General features: G+C 44.1%; 1 protein-coding gene across 1 annotated transcript in view; it reads left to right on the forward strand.

Annotated features, from left to right (window-relative positions):
- UMODL1 (uromodulin like 1) overlaps positions 1-19,280 on the forward strand; it is a 54,057-nt gene that overhangs the window by 27,221 nt on the left and 7,556 nt on the right. The window contains exons 9-16 of the mRNA XM_053972149.1: positions 1,831-1,968; positions 2,642-3,262; positions 6,157-6,269; positions 10,767-10,980; positions 13,590-14,047; positions 14,836-14,978; positions 16,545-16,781; positions 17,646-17,805. Coding sequence (XP_053828124.1) covers positions 1,831-1,968; positions 2,642-3,262; positions 6,157-6,269; positions 10,767-10,980; positions 13,590-14,047; positions 14,836-14,978; positions 16,545-16,781; positions 17,646-17,805 — 2,084 coding nt within the window. The remainder of the gene's footprint in view (positions 1-1,830; positions 1,969-2,641; positions 3,263-6,156; positions 6,270-10,766; positions 10,981-13,589; positions 14,048-14,835; positions 14,979-16,544; positions 16,782-17,645; positions 17,806-19,280) is intronic.

Raw genomic sequence — 19,280 nt, forward strand, 5'->3', positions numbered from 1 at the left:
GGGATTTCTTTGGGTTTGTTTATGCCCCATGAATCTCCCCCATCAAACCAGATAAATCTTTAGCATCTGCAACATCATTTGGCAAGGAATTTCACAGATTTTTGCCCTTTGCATGTACCCCTTACAGGTCTATAACAGGCAATCAGACTGAACACAAAGGTGGCATTTTAATAATTTTTGGACTAGGACTGTTGGTTGAGGTGTGTGTAGAGAAGTGCCAAATGTGAAGGGCCAGAGAGGTGCCTAGAGTGCAGAAGGAGAGCTCAGAGTAGACCTTGGCTGAGATGTGATAATTTGTAGAGGAAAATAGTGCAGTGTGTGTGTGTGGAACTGCACAAGTGATGCACCAATCAGTGCCAGCGTTTTGACCCGATGCATGATTGAATGTGGCCATCAGAGGTGAAGGAATTTGCTTAAAAAGCCGTGCTAAGTGAGGAGAAAGGAAACCCTCAGAGACAATGGAGGCAGTGAATGTAAGTGATTTGGCAATTAGCATCTCTCAGATGGTGTTGGAAGCCACCAAGGGTCACAATTATTTCATAGCACAGTTAGGAATTAATGAGATTTCATCTCTGGTGTTCAGTCAATCCTGCACACTTCTGCATTCCCTCTAAGTGGCTTAGGCTGGAACATAATAGGCAACTGCTGGCCACAGGCATGTGAAATTGTCTAATAGAGACTATCATGGACACAGCAATTACCCAATGACAAAAAAAAAAAAAGTGAAAAGAATTGAAATATTAGCTAGAAGGAAGTAAAAGCAAGCAGAAAGATGAGTGTGTGTATGTGCATGCACACAGAATGGGACATTCCTTTGTTTCAGAGAAATAATCACCATCATTAATCTGCAAGTTTGCAGGACAAGCACTTATGTTAATTTGTTATTCAGAACAATTTTCTGGCCTCTGATCAGAATTACTTGTCCCAAGACACAGTTTTTAGCCTCATTTGCTGCTCTGCCTCTTTCAGGCCCTGAGGCAGGAGGTGAGTGCACAAGGCAGTCACACAGGGAGGGCTTACCTGGGATTCACAGGAATTATTCCTGTCCAAAGGACTAAATCAGCTCTTGCAGATTTGCTGGAACACGGTGTGAATGGCAACACAAGACTCCAGATATAAATCCCACAAAAGAGAAGAGACTCAGCAATAAAATAGGTCCATAACTGCATATAAAGGCATCTCTAACTGATTCAGAGCAGCTGAAATCAGACATAAGGAACACCCTTAGAGCATCTTCATGCCTTGATTAATCAGGATGTCTTTTCTGACACTACCAGAAAGAGGGTCACAGTTCTACAGCATTACTTTTGAAAAGAAAAATTGTATAAAAAGAGATTTTGCCCTTAGCACTTCCTCTGTTAAGAACAGAATAATGCTTCCCATGGGAGTTACTAGCATTTACTTTTTATTTGAAGCAGAAGATTATTTGGATTAAGTTTCTATTTAATGTTCTATCTACTGGTAGCTAGTGGTAACAGATCTATTAATTACCTGATATATCTGGAGGTGCTGTACACAGAACTTGCTATAGTGAGTGATTTTGATATAATTGTAGTACAAACCTAGAGTATTTTTTTAACTTCAAATATGTTTACCTCTAAAAACAATGATTTAAAAAGTCTACTCAGAGAAAATACTTTTCAGAATACAAGAACAAGAGAATAACAAAACACATAGTGTTCTGCATCGCTCAAAGCTTGGCTGACAAGTAAATTATGAAAAAAGAACACCATATAAGTAAATTAAAAAAGGACTACTTAATGATTATTTCTAGCTTAATGCAGCCAGCAGGGAGGCTGCCTGACCCTTGCTCTTGTTTTGGTCCCACAGACTGGGATGAATGTGCTTCCCAAGCTGAGAATGACTGCTCTGTGTTTGCAGAGTGTATCAATTTGATGGGCTCCTACACGTGCAGGTGCAAGACAACCACGGATACCAATCCATCCCGACCTGGAAGAAACTGTGAGGGTGAGAAAAGGGCTGGCATGTAGGATTTTTTGTTTGGTTGGTTGGTTTGTTTGGTTTGTTTGTTTGTGTTTTTTTTGTTTGTTTGTTTTTTGTTTGTTTGTTTGTTTTTTTTGTGTTTGTTTTTTGGTTTTTGGTTTTTTTTTTGCCATGAAACATTGGAATAAGTTGTGGGGTTTTACATCTGCATTTATAGCATCTCTTCGTATAATTGCACCTTTGCAGTCGGTGGCTGAAGGGGTGACATGTCTCTCTATATATATGTGTGTGTGTATATATATATAAATAGAAAATGATTATTTAAATAAATAAATGAATAAATAAATAAATTCAGGTGAAATCTCTCTGAGATCCTCCTTGATAAGCCTGATAATTGCAAGGAGTATTTTGCCTTCTTTTGCTATGTCTGTGGCCAATGTCCTCCCACCAAACTGATCCACAGCTTTGCCAACCAGAACAGGAGACCCAAGAATCTAATCTGTTTCTTTGTATCAGCCCAAACCAGATTCAACCCCATAAAAATCACGCGTCCTTCACTGTTCATGACCATCCAAGACCTGTTTTTGTAATGCTGCCATGGGTGGTTGAGCGCCCTCGGTGCCATTTTCAGGCCAGGCCCTGGTGCCTCCTCGTCCAGTTTGAGGCCCCGTTTCAGGGTGTGTTTATTGTGTTGCAGGTGACACTGTGGATCCTCTCACTGAAACCGTGGCTCCTGAAATAAGAACCAGCACAGACTTGGCTCCTGAGGAGGGCAGAAGCCCTGCAGGCCCTGCTCCCATTGCCACCACGGGCCCTGCATCGAGCGCCACCACACTCCTCCCTGCTGCGCTGGCCCTGGGTGACCAACCAGCGTCCCACAGTGCCACCAGTGCTCCTCCGGCCCCTTGGCAAAAAGGTCTGGCCCCACAGATGGGTTTCAGCAGGGCCAGCAGCCCTGTGGCCTGGGTCACCCCCAGCAGGGCACTGGGTGTGGGCACAGTGGCCACCCGCCCAAGCTCGGTGGCCAAGGCCGCTGTCCCAAACACAGCCAGGCAGGAGCAGCTCGGCTCCCTGTGGCTGTTTCCAAATCAAACAGCCTCAGCTGCCACCAGGACTCACACAGCTGCTGCTGTGCCCCAGGGCAGCTCTCCAGGTGGCCCCGACACAGCTCTGCTGGCCACAGGGAACGCTGACATTGCCACCCCCAGGGCAGACGGAGACGTGGCAAGGGAGAACAGCTCTTGGTCTGAGAGACACTCTGGAGCCTTGGGGTCACCAGATTTGTCAGGCACCTCTCCAGCCCCCAGCCAGAACCACAGTGAGTACACTTCCCATGGGATCTGCACGTGTGGGAATTCACCTAGGGGAGAAGCAAAGCCTTGCTCAGAGTTCAGGAAAAGGCATCTAAAACTATTTTTTTCAATGTCAAAATTATTTTCTTGGTGCTTGCAATTTTTTCTATGTCAATAATATTTTCTGCAGGAATTGGCACTTTCTCTTTGCTAAATCAGCTTGTGAGAGTGATTCCTCTTCCTGGCAATTTAGCAATTGCTTTTATTGATGTTACATTTCTTCACTCCAAGAGGAGGAAGCACATAAAAGAGTGCACTGAGCATGGCTCATGGCAACACTTGCTGCTCATCCTTTTGCCACACATCCTGGTTTATCCTGCAGCCTCTGGCACCAGGACACAGCAGCAGCAGCTGTCTGTGGAGTTAATTTAGGGAGCCAGGGAGGAAAAGGCCCTGCCTTCCCATTGCTCTCAGCAGAGGATGATCAGTCAGAGTCCTCCTCAAATCTCCTGTGAGGCAGCAGCTGCCTGGAAACCCGAGAGACACTGCTTCAAGAGATGCAGTTGAGAGCAACAAGGCTGCTGAAGCTTTAATCTGTTTGGGTTTGGGTAGATGTGTTGCAGCTAATTAGGGGATTTTTCTGTTCATTGGAGCTGAATCATAGTTCAGAGAGTCAGATTTGGTCTTAAAATTACAGTTCTGTTTGGGATAGGAATGCTGCTGTCTCTGCCCATCACTAAATGTATATTTTTTCTGTAGTGTGTCACTATTCAGTTTGGCTATTTTCAGTTTTGCTTCTGCTTGTCTTTATTCTGTCTGTCATGCCCTCCACATCTCTCTGATCCCAAGTCACACTTCCCTCTGCTCTTTTATCTCCCCCTCCCGTTATCTCGTGTTCCTGGTGGTCTTCACTCATCCAGCCCCACTTCTGGTGCTCCCTCACCTCATTCCTTTCTCCCTGGAAAATGGAGAAAGGAATGAGGCTTTTTCACCCATGTTCTGCTGCTTCTCCAGCCTCTCTTGTCCCCCCAGCCCTGCTCACCAGGTGTCCCCTCCTGCCATCCTGCCCTGCTTTGGGCAGCTGTGCCAATGCCCTGCTCAGCTGCTGTCTCCTCTCCTCCTAAAAAAAAGATGTTTGGGGTTTTTCTAATAAAAAAAAAAAACAACATTAAGCATAAAATTAGCTAATTTTAATTGACAAAGCCACATAAAGACTGTTCCCAGCTAGAAAAAACCTGAAGAATTCTACACAAAAAGAGTTCAGTTTATAAAAACTTGGTTTATATTCCTGATGAATCAAATATTCAGCCAAGTGCTTTTGCTGGGAAGGAAGCTTGTGAAGGGATTATGCCTAAGGAATAAGAGCAAGAGCCACCAGTGTGGCATCTCACTAGCCTGGGGCAGGAAATTCAGAGGGCAAAAGCCCATGTTTGGTGAGTTTCATATGCAGCTCCTCCTTGTGGCATCATCTCTGACCTGGAGGCTCAGCCTCAGCCAACTCTTCATAGTCTGGTCTTCTAAATATCAGGGGACTTTCTTACTATTATTTGACAATTGTTCAGAACATTTTCCCCTCTCATCTGAGACAACTGAATGTGTTTTATCCCCTACATGCCTGTGTTCACATGACAGGACAAGCCATGGCAAAAAACAAGCCCAAATCCTTTGATCTGATTGTTGGTGGTGAGGATTCCTTTGGGATCAGAATTATGCTGGGATAAAGGAACCCTCCTCCAGTGGCTGCTTCAAGCAGACATTTCTCCCCTCCCTTACAAAGCTTTACCTGATTACTATTTCTTTTCCTCCAGTGCCTGTCCTAGTCCAAGTGATTATTTTCCCAATGTGAGTAGAACTTGGGTATAAAGTGGTCCACAGAGTTTATGCAGAGCTTTATAATTCCTTCTGTTTCAAAGAAAGCAGCTAAATGGCAGATTAAAACTGAATATTGGAGTCAGTCAGTCTCAGAGCTGGAACCTGGTGCATGATACCCTGTGCAGGTGCAGTCAGGTAGGTGCAGGGAGGAAAGCAGGTTGCTACACCAGAAAATAAAGACTGGTAACTTGATTCAGAATTTTAAACTGAATCCTTAGCCAGATGATAAAGTTCTTGAGGTTTTTGGTGAAGACTATCCTGTATTTATATAAACCATTGAAACATCGGGTTTTGCTGTGCCAGGAGTGATGATTTATTAGGAGTTGGGGGCAGAGTGAAGGCAATTTGCTGGCAATGGTCATGGCATTGGATGATTGCAGTCATCACTAAATGGATGCCAGGGGCACAAACCATGCCTTGAGAAGCCCCTTCTCTGCTCTCTGATCACTTCAGTGTCTGTAGTGACAGTGCCAAACCCAGAGACACTGGGAAACACAGAGAAATCAGGAAATAAACTCAAATGTTTGAGTCTGCCTTGATGTCATTCAGCAGATGTGAACTAGGAGAGAAGTGTACACCCTGTTGGGATTCATCTCATCCCACCACAGCTGTCCAAAGTGTAGATGTGTAAGCTCAGGCAGCAGCCCAGCCTTCCTTTGATGCTGCAGGGAGGATTTGGTGCTGCAGTGTTTTCCCTTTGGAGGGACTGGTGGGACAGCCAGCTGAGCCTGGGACAGCAATTCCAGTGCCTGAATAGAGCAACATTCCAGCCATCCCTGAGCATCCAAGGCAGAGCTGGCAGATATGAGACCTACAGGAGGTCACTGCCTTCCTGGAGAGCCGTCTGGGGCTCAGGCAGGGCAGACTAAGATGCTGGATGATTTATTTTTAGACTTCTGGGGGTTGGGCTACATTTCAGAGGGCTGGCCTGCTGCTGCTATGAGTGGATGCACGTGGCCAGGGATGCTGGACACTGTGACACACCTGTCCATGGACTGCAGCCCATAAAGCACATGGTATAGAAATCGTCTTTTTTCTTACCTTGCAGCCTTCCAGAAACTTAGTGGCACAGTTCGGATAACAAACATGGAATACTCTCCAGGCTTTAGCAATAACAGCAGTGAGGAAAATCAAACCTTTGCACAGCTCTTTGTTGATGAAGTAAGTGGTGAAGAAGGATGTGACCTATTACCTGTCTCCATAAAACCCTGTGTATTTCCCCCCAAAGCCTGTATAACTCATGTGTGTCCCTTGACACACCTGTGAGGTTTGGCTTCCCCTGACTGCCTGAGGCTGCAGGATAAGTGTGCAGCTGTGTTTTAGAGGAAGATCAGGATTTTGGGATTCTCTGGTACCTCCATGTCCTCTCCTTCTCATACCTGGTTATACTGAATTATTGATCTCCTCCAGGGGTGTGGTGGAAAGGTAATAGAACTAGCAAAGTACTCTGATACCCTTGCCCTGAACAGCACTACCCTAATTAGCTGTATGATTATTATTATCCTTTGTCAGCCTCAAGGCTGACAGTTCTTGTAATCATCCTGGATTTTGTAGCCCCATATCTGGAAAGGGAGTGGTTTCTTGAAAAGTCACCTCTGCCCTCACTTCTAATTAGAGTGCAAGATATCAAAGCACAGCATGGTATCTGCTGTGCCTTTAACCCTCTCAGCATTCTGGGGTGTTGCCTTTGACAGGATCTAACATTGCAGTAAATTTGCCAGAAGTTTGTTCCTTCTGGTGCTGCCTCCAACACACCCATGCCTGGAAATCCACTGGTTATGCTGGGCTGCTTTATTGCCTCCCTTACCTCCCCTGCACTGTCTGTGTTTTCAGAGGCCTTGATAAGTGTGGTGATAAATCCATCACTGGCAATCTGATGGATTTTCAAATCCTGCAGAGGCCTCCCAAGACTTCCTGGGGACAGAGCCACCACGTGCCACTGGAGCACAGCTGGCACAGGGGCACAGCCTGGGGTCACAGACCACTGCAGGGAGGGAGGAGGGTGATCCATTTATCCTTCTTGGACGTCAAATCAGTTTCCCACTGGCCACGACTGGTTTGCACCTTTCTGGGTGTGTTAGCAGAGCACAGCTTTCCCGGAGCTGTTTTGGCCCCAAGCTGTCACATCAGAAAAACTGTGACAAAACGAGAGTGATGTGATTAGCAAAGTGAAAAGGGAGCAATTCTCTACTGACCTCTCTCTCGTTCAGCACCACGCTCTGCCCGGGGCTATTTCAGAACAGCACAGTATTGAAATGGACATATAAAAGGAAATGAATGTATTTCCTTCATTCAGTCAGATATCTTAGTCCAGAAAATCATGGGTACTGATATATTTAGGAAAAAATGTAAAATGGTTACATAAAGGAACAAAATGAAGTTTTGTGTCAGTTTTACTTGGGTCTCAAATTTTCAGGCAGAAAATGATCATTTGGGATTATAAGAAGCTAACTCCTTTTTCCACCGCTCTGGTTTTGTAGATCAGCTGGAGAGATGTGTTAGTGTTGATTCCTTCCACCTCTGAGACACTGTAAATGGGCTATAATTGCATAGCTGCTGTCAATAATATTACAAATATTGTATTTCTAGATGCCAACAAAAATTTAGGACACCAGAAAGATCTGTATATTTTCTTTTCAGGTTATGAGGACCAGAAATGGATCTTTGAAAGTAAATGAGGAAAGTTTTATGAGCTTTAAAAGCACTCTCAGGTTCCAGTTAAATACAGTTTGCCAGAGAATTTTTTTAAACCTCTTTGGAGTCATAATCTACAATTCAGAGGATTTATAAATCCTAATGTGTATAATGTTCTTAAGCCCCAGCACTTAAGTGCCATGTGGTTAAATTGGCAGCACAGCAAATGGAAATATCATCCTTTAAATAATGAGAAGGAGGTAAAACTTGATGTGACAACCTGCACTGTCATTGTCCAGGCCAGTTCCACCACATTTCTTGTAATGCAACTTTAAAACAACATAGCTAAAGGCAAAAAAGTATTTAAGTCCTGGGGTTTGTTCAGCTCGTGTCTTACAACACCCCAAGAAGGATATCATGGCTTGTCCTCAACAAAATATTGGGAAAGCAAAAGGTTTGAGTTGAAAATAAATTCACTGAGGTGCAATAAATTCCCAAGTGGAAAGCTTGTTTTGAATTTGGGTGTCTTGAACTTAGCTGAGTGACAAAAGGTGTGAAACTAATAAATGATAATGCCTTATCAACGTGACCCCCTCATGTGGAAGGCACACAGCCTGTGTTTGTGTAGCTGAATGCACCTAAAATGATTGTAGCTGAAGCTGTGAGAATGTGGAGTGAAAGTAGGAACAGGGATTAAGGAATTTTCACTATTCCAGTGTAATTTCACCCTTTTGTTAATTTGAGTTTATCCACCTCCACATTCTGGAAGCTGCTGGTGATGGTGGCTGGGCAGATGTGTGCTCTGGAACCTTCTCCCTGAAGGTGCAGCCAAACCACACACAGTGGGGAAGTTTTTTTCCCTCTCTGAGTGAAAAAATAGTCTTCAAACATTATTCTGTTCAAATCACTGTACCTTTTATTTACTTATTCCCAGTTTCCAGACTGTCAGTGCATTCCCTGCTTAGGTTTCCTTTGTGTGCTACAGAAATTGTAGGTGCAGTGACAGACCTGAAGATAATTTCTCTTGTACAAACTCCTCATACTCAAGGGTATTATATATTGACTATTTATTTCCAAAAAGTTCCGTTTCCCTCCCCGCCTCCTTTTTAAAAAAAATTATTTATTTGTTTGTTTGTTTGTTTGTTTCTAGCCCTGCTTCATGAAGCGTTGTTTTGATAACCCAGGGTGTGGCACCTGTTGGGAAAGCCTGGAGTCTCTTGGAAAAAGGGTTTTGTAGTGTCACCTAGTGGCTAAATACAAATACTGTGAATGTTCCCTGATGCTATTCAAGCTCTGGGTCCTGCTTTGGGAGGAAAAATGGGAATAAGGACAGAAACGAAACAAACCAACCAAACAAACACTGTAGCCAGGTGGGGGTCAGGCTCTGGTCACAGAGAACAAGTGACAGGACAAGAGGAATTGGCCCGCTGTTGGAATAAGCTGCTCCAGGGAAGGTTCAGGTTGGACACCAGCAGGAATTTCCCCATGGAAAGGGTGCTCAGGCCTTGGCAGGGGCTGCCCAGGGAGGTTTGGAGTGCCCATCCCTGCAGGTGTCCAAGGAAGGCCTGGATGTGGCACTCAGTGCTCTGAGCTGGGGACAAGATGGGGATCAGTCACAGGTTGGACTTGATGATCTCAGAGGTCTTTTCCAACCTCAATGATTCTGTGATTCTGTGAAAAAAGAACTGGTAAAATTTTCAGATAGGGAAAGAGGATGGGCAAAGAGGATGTCACTGGTGTCTGTGTTTGATATTGAGAAGTTCAGACAAAAATTATGAAAGCTGAAAACTTAGGTCTGACCTCCAACTTTTCAGCACCTGCTTGTGAAACAGCAGAAAGAGAGAGCTGAAGGAGCCCAAGAGGCCCTGCCTTGGTGAAATGGGAGATCTGGGGTCTGACGAGGACAGTTCATGTTCTGCCCAGGTTTTTAGAGGGGAGCCAGCTGTCTCCATCCTCCCAGCTCTGCCTGCGTGCTCCATGGGGCACTCCCAGGTTTGCTGTGTGGGACTTGCAGGCACATGGCAGCTGTTTCCAGGGGCACACAGGGGGTTTGCTCTGTGCCTGTTGCCTTGGCACCCAGCACGTGAAACACACCAGCTCTGGGGACTCAGGAAAGGGCTGCAGGACACCTGCAAATCCTGGGACCATCTGCAGGGCTGGGTAACAGACAGTGAGGAAGTCAGGGCTGGGTAATGCACAGCAGGCAGGGCACAAGGCTGTGCAAAAGCTGTGAGAATCCAGCACTAAAAGCACCAGCTCTGAGCGTGGGTGCAAGGCAAACAAGGCTTCTCCTGGTGGCTCCCAGCGCTTGCCTCTTCCCTGGGCTCTTCCTGGTGGGAATCACTGCTGGCATCCCCGAGCATTACACACTGAAATAAACTGTGCCTTAAACTCATGGCTGAAATCCAGCCCTGCTGCTCCAGATATTCCCTGCAGAAATCAGGGAGAGGAAGAAGCAGTTGGAGGTGGCCACAGTGTGGTAGCCCCCACCTGGCCCCTTAGTACCCTGGTCTGGGCATTTAGAAAGAGGTGGGGTTTGCTTGGCTCTGGTGAGAAATCAGCTGTAAAGCAAAGCTTGGAGGTCACCTGCTCAAAGTTGTAATGTTCCTGGGCTGAGAGAGCCCTCTGAGCAGTGTGGAGTGTCAGGAGCACCTCGACTTCCACCAGCAATTCCTTGTATTGGATTGGAATTCCTTGGATTGCCCCTCTCCCCAGAGGCATTTTGAGAGGCAGAATGGGAGCTTCCCTGCAGTCTCCTCCCTCCCTTTCTGTTACCAGAGGCAAGGGCTGGTGCCAAATGACAGATGAGATATCTTAATCGCTTGGCTCGTTTAATATTCATGGTTAAATGTGCACCACATCCTTCAGCTGCTCTGGATTGAAAATGTTACAAAGCAAAAGGTCAATTGTCTGCTGCTTCCCTCCAGAGCAGGAAGCACAACACTCACTTCTGAGCAGTGTACACAGCCTGAAATGTAATTGCTCCATCTGCCCATCCCCACATACATTCTGTTTTTATTCCAGGTGCACAGATCTCTGCCCCTTGAGGTGCTCCAGCAGATGGATGCTGGTCTGATTAAAGTGCTGGTAATGGGTGTTACTAATGGGAGCACAGTGGTAAGTTTCAATTTGCTGCTTGCAGAAGAAGTGGATGTCCACCATGTCATCACCACTTTTTGTGAGGCCTTGGAACACAGCTCCTACTTCACCGTGGACAGGAGCAGCCTCTCCATACACGGTGAGGAGCAGCTTGTGCCCCAGTAGTTCTTCAGAACCAGATAAATGATAAAAGCTATTACTAATCTGTGTCTTCTGAGGTGAAAATATCTAAAACACATAGATGAAAAGCCTTTCTCTCCTTATTTTGCTTCTGCTTATCCATCCAGTAAGGTTTTCAGAGAACACCCACAGATGACATAGGAAATGAGGTACCACTGATCCAAAAGGACAAAACCAACTGGTCTTTTTGACAATATCTAGAATCAGTTTTGCAGAGAGAAAGGTAAGGAGATGTTAGAGGTCATGGACTGAGGGATTTATAAGCTACCAGTGGAAATAAGTCCCTGAACACAGCCATAACTAGCACTGCTTAAAATCATTTAAAAACACATGATACTCTGCTTTGCACTAATAATTTTTCCATTTAAATAGAAATCCCAAGAAATAAATGAATATGTGAATTCTTCTTCACTAGGAGAGTTGTTTTCCTCATACACCTGTGGGTCTGGAGCTCAGGTGAAAGCCCACACTTTGCCAAGCCTGGCATGATGGCTGATTGAACAACTTTTCTTTTATATGTAATTGAAGTAAGTAACAAAAAACATTAATCTCCTGACTAAGAGCAGCTGAATTCTGTTTCACAAGTCACCTCTGAAAAAAAAAATACAAAATACTGTATCCCTGACACAATCCATTTGTCCAAAGAATGTTGTTATAAGCTGTCAATTAGAATCTCATACAAAATTACTTCAGAAACATATTTATTCTCTGCTCTATAATATTTTTTTTTTTTTGCCTGTCACACTCACAGCTGTAGATCTGGAAAGTTACATATCCTAGTAATTAGTAGGATCACAACTATCTTGTGGTAGTGCTTTGTAGAGTGCCTGCCTCCCTCAAACCTGGGCTAAAACAGAGGGTTTGTTTCAGGGACAGGTCCCCATAGAGCAGGTGGCTGGTGCTGCTTTCTGAGTCCCACCCATGGTCTGGTGTGCACCAGTTTTTACACTTTGGAAAGAGAAAGAGAAGTAATGAAAATTTTGGGCCAGGTAAAAATTAAGACAGCAGCTAGACTGCAATCTGGACCAGTCACAAAAGCCTTCTGCTTCACTCATGCTGGGCATTTACTCAGCATCTTCTCAGAATTGTGAAATAGGGGAAAACTGAGGAGGTCCCTGGGGTCACAAGCATCCCCTTGGGCAGTGGATCACTTTAGGAGTGGGGATGTACTGTATTAATATTTAATGCTGCAAGGTTCTTTTAACAGTTCTGTTTCTCATATTTGCCACAAAAAATTAGACAGGGTTGTCAAGATTCTTAGTGATTTTCATTAGCAGTAGCAGAGAGGATAGAAGAGGTAATAGAGAAAGTAACAGAAAATACTTGATAGGTGGCTTGACCTCTGTATGGCAGCAGGGAGAAAATGCTGATATTCCAAACTACATTCTTCTGTGAGCTGATTCATCTGGCTTCTCTCTTTCCTCAGATTGTTTGTTAACTGATGTAAGATCTTTAATTTCCTAAATTCTCTTAGGCTTCTTCAGTAATGTATATTTGGTTTTGTAACCACAATGATAAGGAACATTTTTTACTGAAGTCACAATGATTTGTCAATTGATACTAACATTTGTTCAGTTTTAACTAAGATATTAATGTGATGATAAGCTTTTGGGAAATCCAGCTCTGGAAGAGCTCCAACTTTCATTTTCCTTCCTTTATGGTGCAAATCAGTGACTTTTTCATTTGGGGCATTTCTGGAAGCTGGGCAGTTCCATAAGGATTTATAAATGTGTACAGATTTTATATATTGCTTGGGAAATAGGTGGTATTTTTATGTTTTAGACACTAAAATGATTTAAGAGAAGTTTTGTGCAATGAGACACATTGTGCTTCCCTGCAAATGGAGTTTATTGTCTTGATTCTCTCCCAGTCAGTGGTGGGTGAATACTCAGGGTGTAGCCCCAGACCTGTGCTGGATGTTGGGTGTTTGACACACACATTGATCTGAACCTGTGCTTCCCTTTTCCCCCACTTTTTCCTTCCTGGAACCATTACAGATTGCCACTGACACATTTCTTCCTCTCTCTCTGGGCACACCTGCCATATGGGGCTGCCTCATGAGGTTTGTCCCATGCATCCCCCAAAATGAGTTTTCCAAAGCACTCAAGGTCCCATCTTTTGGGTAGTAACCAGTCACAAATGAGGCCTGTGTTTTTTTTATCAAACTCCTGGTTATGCCCCCATTGGGGGTTATGCCCCCTGCCAGAACTGGGCAGTCTCCTACAGCTCCAGGCAAAAACATACAAGCACTTGCTGAGCAACTTGCAGTGGGGAATTCTGTGCAAGCACTGATCTTCCAAAAGCTGTATGTACATGTGTTACACACTAATTATTGCAGCTGCCAGGAAATAAAGCACTTCAGCTTTACTGATGGGCACTTCGTGTCTCATGGGCTCCTTTCTAAAAAAAGTCCCCAGCTTTGGCAGTAAGTAGAGCAGGTTAAAAGAACAAAAGAAGCTGGTTTCCTGCCAGTAACTGTGAGTTTCCTCCTAAGGGTTTGCTTTTGCCTAATGAGACCAATCTCAGCATGTAAATTACAACAGTACCTTTATTTTTGGTACTCTTCAGCACTTCCCTTCAGCCAGAAGGCAACAGTGACAGATAAGAAACCTGTGAACAGCACAATTTTACCTGTGACATCTCTGCAAACTTCAGCTCATGTTTCTTCCCCTGCTTCACTGGACCTCTCTCCTGCTGAGCACAAAGCTCTGGAGGACACCATGTTCTCCAGCACGGTGCTGACTCCTCTCACCATGGATCCCATGGCAACTCCTGATGTTTCTCCTCGAGCATCTCCAGCCCCCCTTGTCAAACCCACCCAAGAGGTTTCCATTAAAGACGCCGTGAGTGTGCTTTGTGAGATTGAGAGGATCGTCCTTGCCATCCAGAAGAGATTCTTGCAGCAGGAGTCTATCCCAGAGAGTTCCCTGTTCCTGGGGGAGCCTGGCTGCAATGTGAGCACCAGCAATGGCACGCACGTTGTGCTGCAGGCGGGCTGGAGCGACTGTGGCACCCAAGTTGAGACCGTAAGTCCTCTGCTCAAGGGAATGCCAGCAACTCTGGAGCACTTTATTTCTCTTTCAGGAGGGGAGGGGCAGTGGCAGATCCTTAGCTATGTGTGCAATCTCTTAGTTGCTGAACTTCTGTTGGAGAAAGAAATCCCCTTCCTGTGATGGAAAGTTACCTCAGTGTGTGATGGGAAGCACCAAAGAGAAGGGGAATCTTTGAGGTCAGGCAGCAAAAGTCATGGGCCTGTCCAAACTGAGTCACTTCCCATGCCTCTTCTGGGTTCCCTTTGCAGCTGTCTTTTCTTAAAAGTAATTTCATCATCTCATGCTGACAAATACTTCAATAGCTACCAGTACTGGGGACAAAGAGTGACAGCTCTCTTTGGATCCCAAACCAATGGCTACGTTCAGCCCATGCCAAAGCACAGAAATTCCCTCCTGGAGCAATGACCACTGCTGAGGAATGATCATTGTCCTGTCCCTGGAAGTGTTCAAGACCAGGCTAGATGGGGCTCTGGGCAGCCTGGTCTAGGGGAAAGTGCCCTTGCCCATGGCAGAGGGTTTGGTGCTTAATGATTTTTAAGATCCCTTCCAGCCAAAGCTGTTCTGAGTCTATGATGTGACAAAAAGAAAAGGAGAAAGACTGGTGCATTTTCTTTGCCTCCCTATACAGCAACAAAGATACTGGAGGTTTAATCTGTTTGATTTTTGCTGTCAGGAGAACAGGGAACACCCAAGCACCTGAAGCTGGAAAGTTCTGGTACAACCCTGGAAATACTGATGATTTTCTCCTTTCTGTGCTGCAGAACATGACTACTACTGTGGTGAGAACCACCCTTCGGAATGATGTTTCTGCTCAGGGAATAATCCACCACTTGAACGTTGCCAGTCCCATCCACTGTGTGTTTCAAAACAATGTCTTGACTTCCTCTGGGTACACTGCAGAAGGGTGAGGAACAACTCTCTGCTTTGAAATTCTGCTGTGTGGCTGAGTGCTGCATTGGGAAAACCCCCAGGGGCTGGAGCTGTATCCAGTGGCAGCACTGGGAGCAGTCTGTCATCCTGGGAGTCCTGTGCTCTGAATGATGCCTTAAGTTTTAGCTTTTCTATTTTTCAGATCCTGTCCTGCATTAGTGTATAACTTTGAACTCCATATAGAGTGTTTGTAAGCTCTCTTCACAGTGTGGTCAGACAAAACAATCCTTCCAGGCCTGAGAACCAAAGTCATCATCACAGCCTCAGGCCTGAAAAGTATAAACAAAAGTGAATTGGAGGGAACCAAACCAGGGGAATGTGATTTCATTACCTGGACAATTAACCTCTGATATGCAAATAGACCAAACTTGTATCTGCCTTAAAAACTCATGACCCTTTTCCATCTTGGCTGTAGCCTCTGCCAGGCTCCTACATGGCCCAAGGAGTATCTGTTATCCACTTTATTCTCTAACCCTGTCTAGCCTCTGTTCTAGGTAGCCAGTCCAAGGCATCAAGGACATCCCTGCTGTATGCTTCTCTCCTACTCCAACTAATGTGCCAGTAGATCCAACAAGCTTGGCCCTTAACTGGCTAAACCCCAGGTGGAAATAAACCTTTGTGATCTGCTGGTTCAGGAGTCAGAATTCCTGTCTCCTCATTGCCTTCCTGGGCAATCCCTTATAGCAAAACAACATTTTCCTGCTTTTGGAACATATCAGTCATGTATCTTTCCACCTGATGTGGGCCTGCAGATTGCTACATGGCTTCTGAGAATGGCAGTTTTTAACTCCCCACAAATCCTTATTTGGTCAACTTGAAAAACCAGACAATACGTCATATAAATACTTTTTTTGTTGTGGAAGGCTCCACCTTCAAGTAGGAAGGAATCAGAGCCACACTTCACGGAAAATCAAGGCTGTGCTGACAGAAAATGTGACAGCATAAGCCTTTTTCTCATGAGGAGTGTCCTCCCTTCATACAAGTGCACCTCCTCTCCTGCCTATCATCCTGCTTAAACTATTGGCACCAAATCCAGTTTCTGTTTCCTAGCCCTGTCCAGAGATTGTATTTTCCTTCCTATTCCCCAGCAAAGTCTTTGTCAGGCCACTTTTCTTTGAGCTCTATAATTTTCTCATGCCTTTCTGTTTCAATTTCCCCCTTTTTTTTTTTTTTTTTTTTTTTTTTTTTTTTTTTTTTTTGGCTCTTCTCTTCTGCACCAAGCTTTTACTGTCCTTATTTTGAGCTTTCAGAGACCTCATAGTCTTGTTCCCCTTCTGCTCCACTTTGGTATTTCTCTCTGCCCTGTTTGAATTGTTGAGCCCACCCTTTGGGTTTTCCCACTTGTGTTTCTATTCTCTCTGCCTTCCCAGATGAAAACTCCATGATTTTTTCACCCTTCCTTTTGAACAGTGTCCTGCCATCCTGGACTGCAGATAACCCCTTGATGTTTAAATATGTCGTAAAACAGGCACTGATTTAAGACTTGCAGAAACTTACAGTCAAATGTGTGGTATTTAAAGAAGGATAATTGATTTTTCAGACTTTACACCATCTTTGAGGATTTACATGGATCTGGATACTTCAGAACAGAAATGCAGTTGTTTATTGGAAACTCTCCAGTCCCCAAAAATTTCAGCGTCTCTGCCAGTGAGGATGTGCTGATCGAAGTGGGGATGCAGAGGGCAGACAGCCAGCTCAAAGTGGTTCTCACTGACTGCTGGGCCACTCCAACCAATAATTCAATGGATCCCCTGTCATTTGTTTTTATCAGCAACAGGTACAGCAATGCCATTTGCAAATACCACGAGCCATACCTTAGGTCTTACAGTGGTACTGACTAATAACGTGTTCTATTTTAAATGACTTTTATGTGTGTTTTCATCATTCACACGCACGGTCCCTTTCTATCTGGCCTGGTTACACCTTCTTTGAACAAGAAAGGTAGATATGAAAAGGGATTTCAAAGGGCTATGTGAAAGTTTTTTGGGTTTGGTTGTCTTCCTTCCAGTTTTATGAGGGAATTGTGCTTTTAACCTGAAGAAATCACTTGAAGGTGATTTTGGCAGTCAATAGTGAAAGGGCATTTGAGAAGTGGGTGCTTTATCTCCTGCTCTATGGCTCTGAGGTTTCTCTGTGGTTTCAGCTTTATCAAGAGCTTATGTGTCTCTTGTCCACAAAGAAATAGGTTATTTAATTCATCACACATGATATTAGAGCAGCCTCTGGTGAAAGAGGAGGTTTGTTCCTGGCTGGATCCCTGATCTCACCCCAATGTCATATTTCTTAGGTTCACCTTAAAATACAGGATAATAATTTTGCTCAGTAACAAAATCCTTTAAGTTTGAGGGGTTTTTTAAAATTTTGTTTGGTAAAGCCAAGTTTAAATCCTTCATTCTGTTACTCTTTCCCTCCTTGTCCAGCTCTCCAACCAATTCTCACAGCTCCTGTTCCACTTGGTTACTGTGAGAACAAAGCAGCAAACAGCCCCTTGTCACCACTGCACTGCCAGAGCTGCTTCATGAAGGGTCTGGCTGTGACTTCCTAAAGGAAGGAAAACCTCAAACCCCAAGTTCTGTGCTATAACCAAAACCTGCCTTCTCTAGCCTTAGCTGCTCTGTGTGGTTTTTGTCTCCCTTTTCAGCTGTCCCATCCCAAATACTTACACCACGCTGCTGGAAAATGGGAACTCGAGCAAAGCTCAGTTTAAGATGAAAATTTTTTCCTTTGTCAACAACTCTGTGGTTTACTTACACTGCAGAATTCGTATTTGTATGGAGTCACCAGGAAGCACCTGCAGGACTGTAAGTGTTTTGCTCTGATATACTATTTCCCCCCCTAAAAAAATGTATTTTTCTCAGTGCCATATGGAGTCCTGCAATGGGATGGAAGGAGTAATGTTTCCAAACAAAGTTTAAAATAACTTTTGAGGTTTCCTTTACTCTCTGCTGGAGTGGGGAAACACTACAAGCATATAGAAGTGTCAGCTTTTCCTCCTGTTGCTCATCCTCTTAGAAAAAAAGCGTGGAGCTTGCACAGAGCTGGGGAACCTGAGAACTGGACCTTTCATTCATTTTAAGGATGACTAAAAAGCAATGAATTTAGGCTGTTTAGAAAAGTATCAGCTCAGATGGGTGTGTCACAAAATAGGAGCTCCCAGAGTAGCAGTGTCAGAAGAATGTCTGAGTAAATTAATAAATTTTTCTGTCTTTTTTTTCTTATCCCCTACAGATTTACTTCTTCAACTGAGAGTTTAGGTTCCAGGAAAGGAAGCTCAGTGTCATTAAGCTTCTAGGGCAGTGACTTCAATAGAGTTTATTATGGTTTTCTAAAGCCTGATTGCTTTTTAAAACAATAATCCAAGCCTTGTTCTGATAAGAACTGCAGTTTTTAATTGTCTGTGCTACAAAGCATTGTATTGTTTCTTTTTACTTGATACACAGCTTTATCTAAAAATGTGTTGCTATCATAGAAATAAGAAAAAATATGTTTAACTGATGGCTTTTTTTTTTCTTGCTAGCAGACACTTGGGAATTCTCCTCTTCCTCTGCCAACCTTCCTGGCTCTTTTTCTATCAAGGATGTTTTCATTAGGAGTTTGGTGTTCCCCCATTGTTTGACATTTTCCCCTAGCTCTAAATAAAACAGTTTAAACCCATTATAAAGCAAATGATCTCTTCCTAAAGGATTTTAAAAGGCTACCAGAAGATGCTTGTTTCCTTTTTTAAAGTATAAGGCTTCCTTCAGATTAAAAAAAAAATAGTAGGGACAGGAAACTGTTTTTGCAGCTGAGTATGAATATAAATGTATATAGGCTGCATTGTTCTTTCTCCTATGCAAAATTTACCCCTATGAGAAGTCAGTGAATTCAATATCTTCAATTGAGGCTAAATTGTGATGTGGGGAAGACAAGCACCAGGCACATCTAGACAGGGTGAGCAATGGATTTTAGAAAGAAGGGAGGGGGAGCTGCAGAAGGTGCAAAGATCAAGGAAGATGTGTAAGAACAGAGGATATTTGTAAAAAATGGAAGATGTCTGGGAAAGTGCCCTGGGTCTGGGATCTGACCCTCTGATCTGTTACTCTGGGGAATGGTGACTTGCTTCAGGGCAGGTTTAACTCAACTCTTCACCCACACACTCAATGCTTACATCTTGTATTATTTCTTCTTACTCAGTCTATTTACTCCTTGTTTTCTCTGTGGAAGAGAGTAAGGTGCTCTAAAGTTTAGAGCTGAAAAAAATGGACTGGCTGAGGAGAAAAGCAGAAAGAAATGAGTA

This window comes from Vidua macroura, chromosome 2 (genome assembly GCF_024509145.1).
Source record: "Vidua macroura isolate BioBank_ID:100142 chromosome 2, ASM2450914v1, whole genome shotgun sequence".
Lineage (NCBI taxonomy): Eukaryota > Metazoa > Chordata > Aves > Passeriformes > Viduidae > Vidua > Vidua macroura.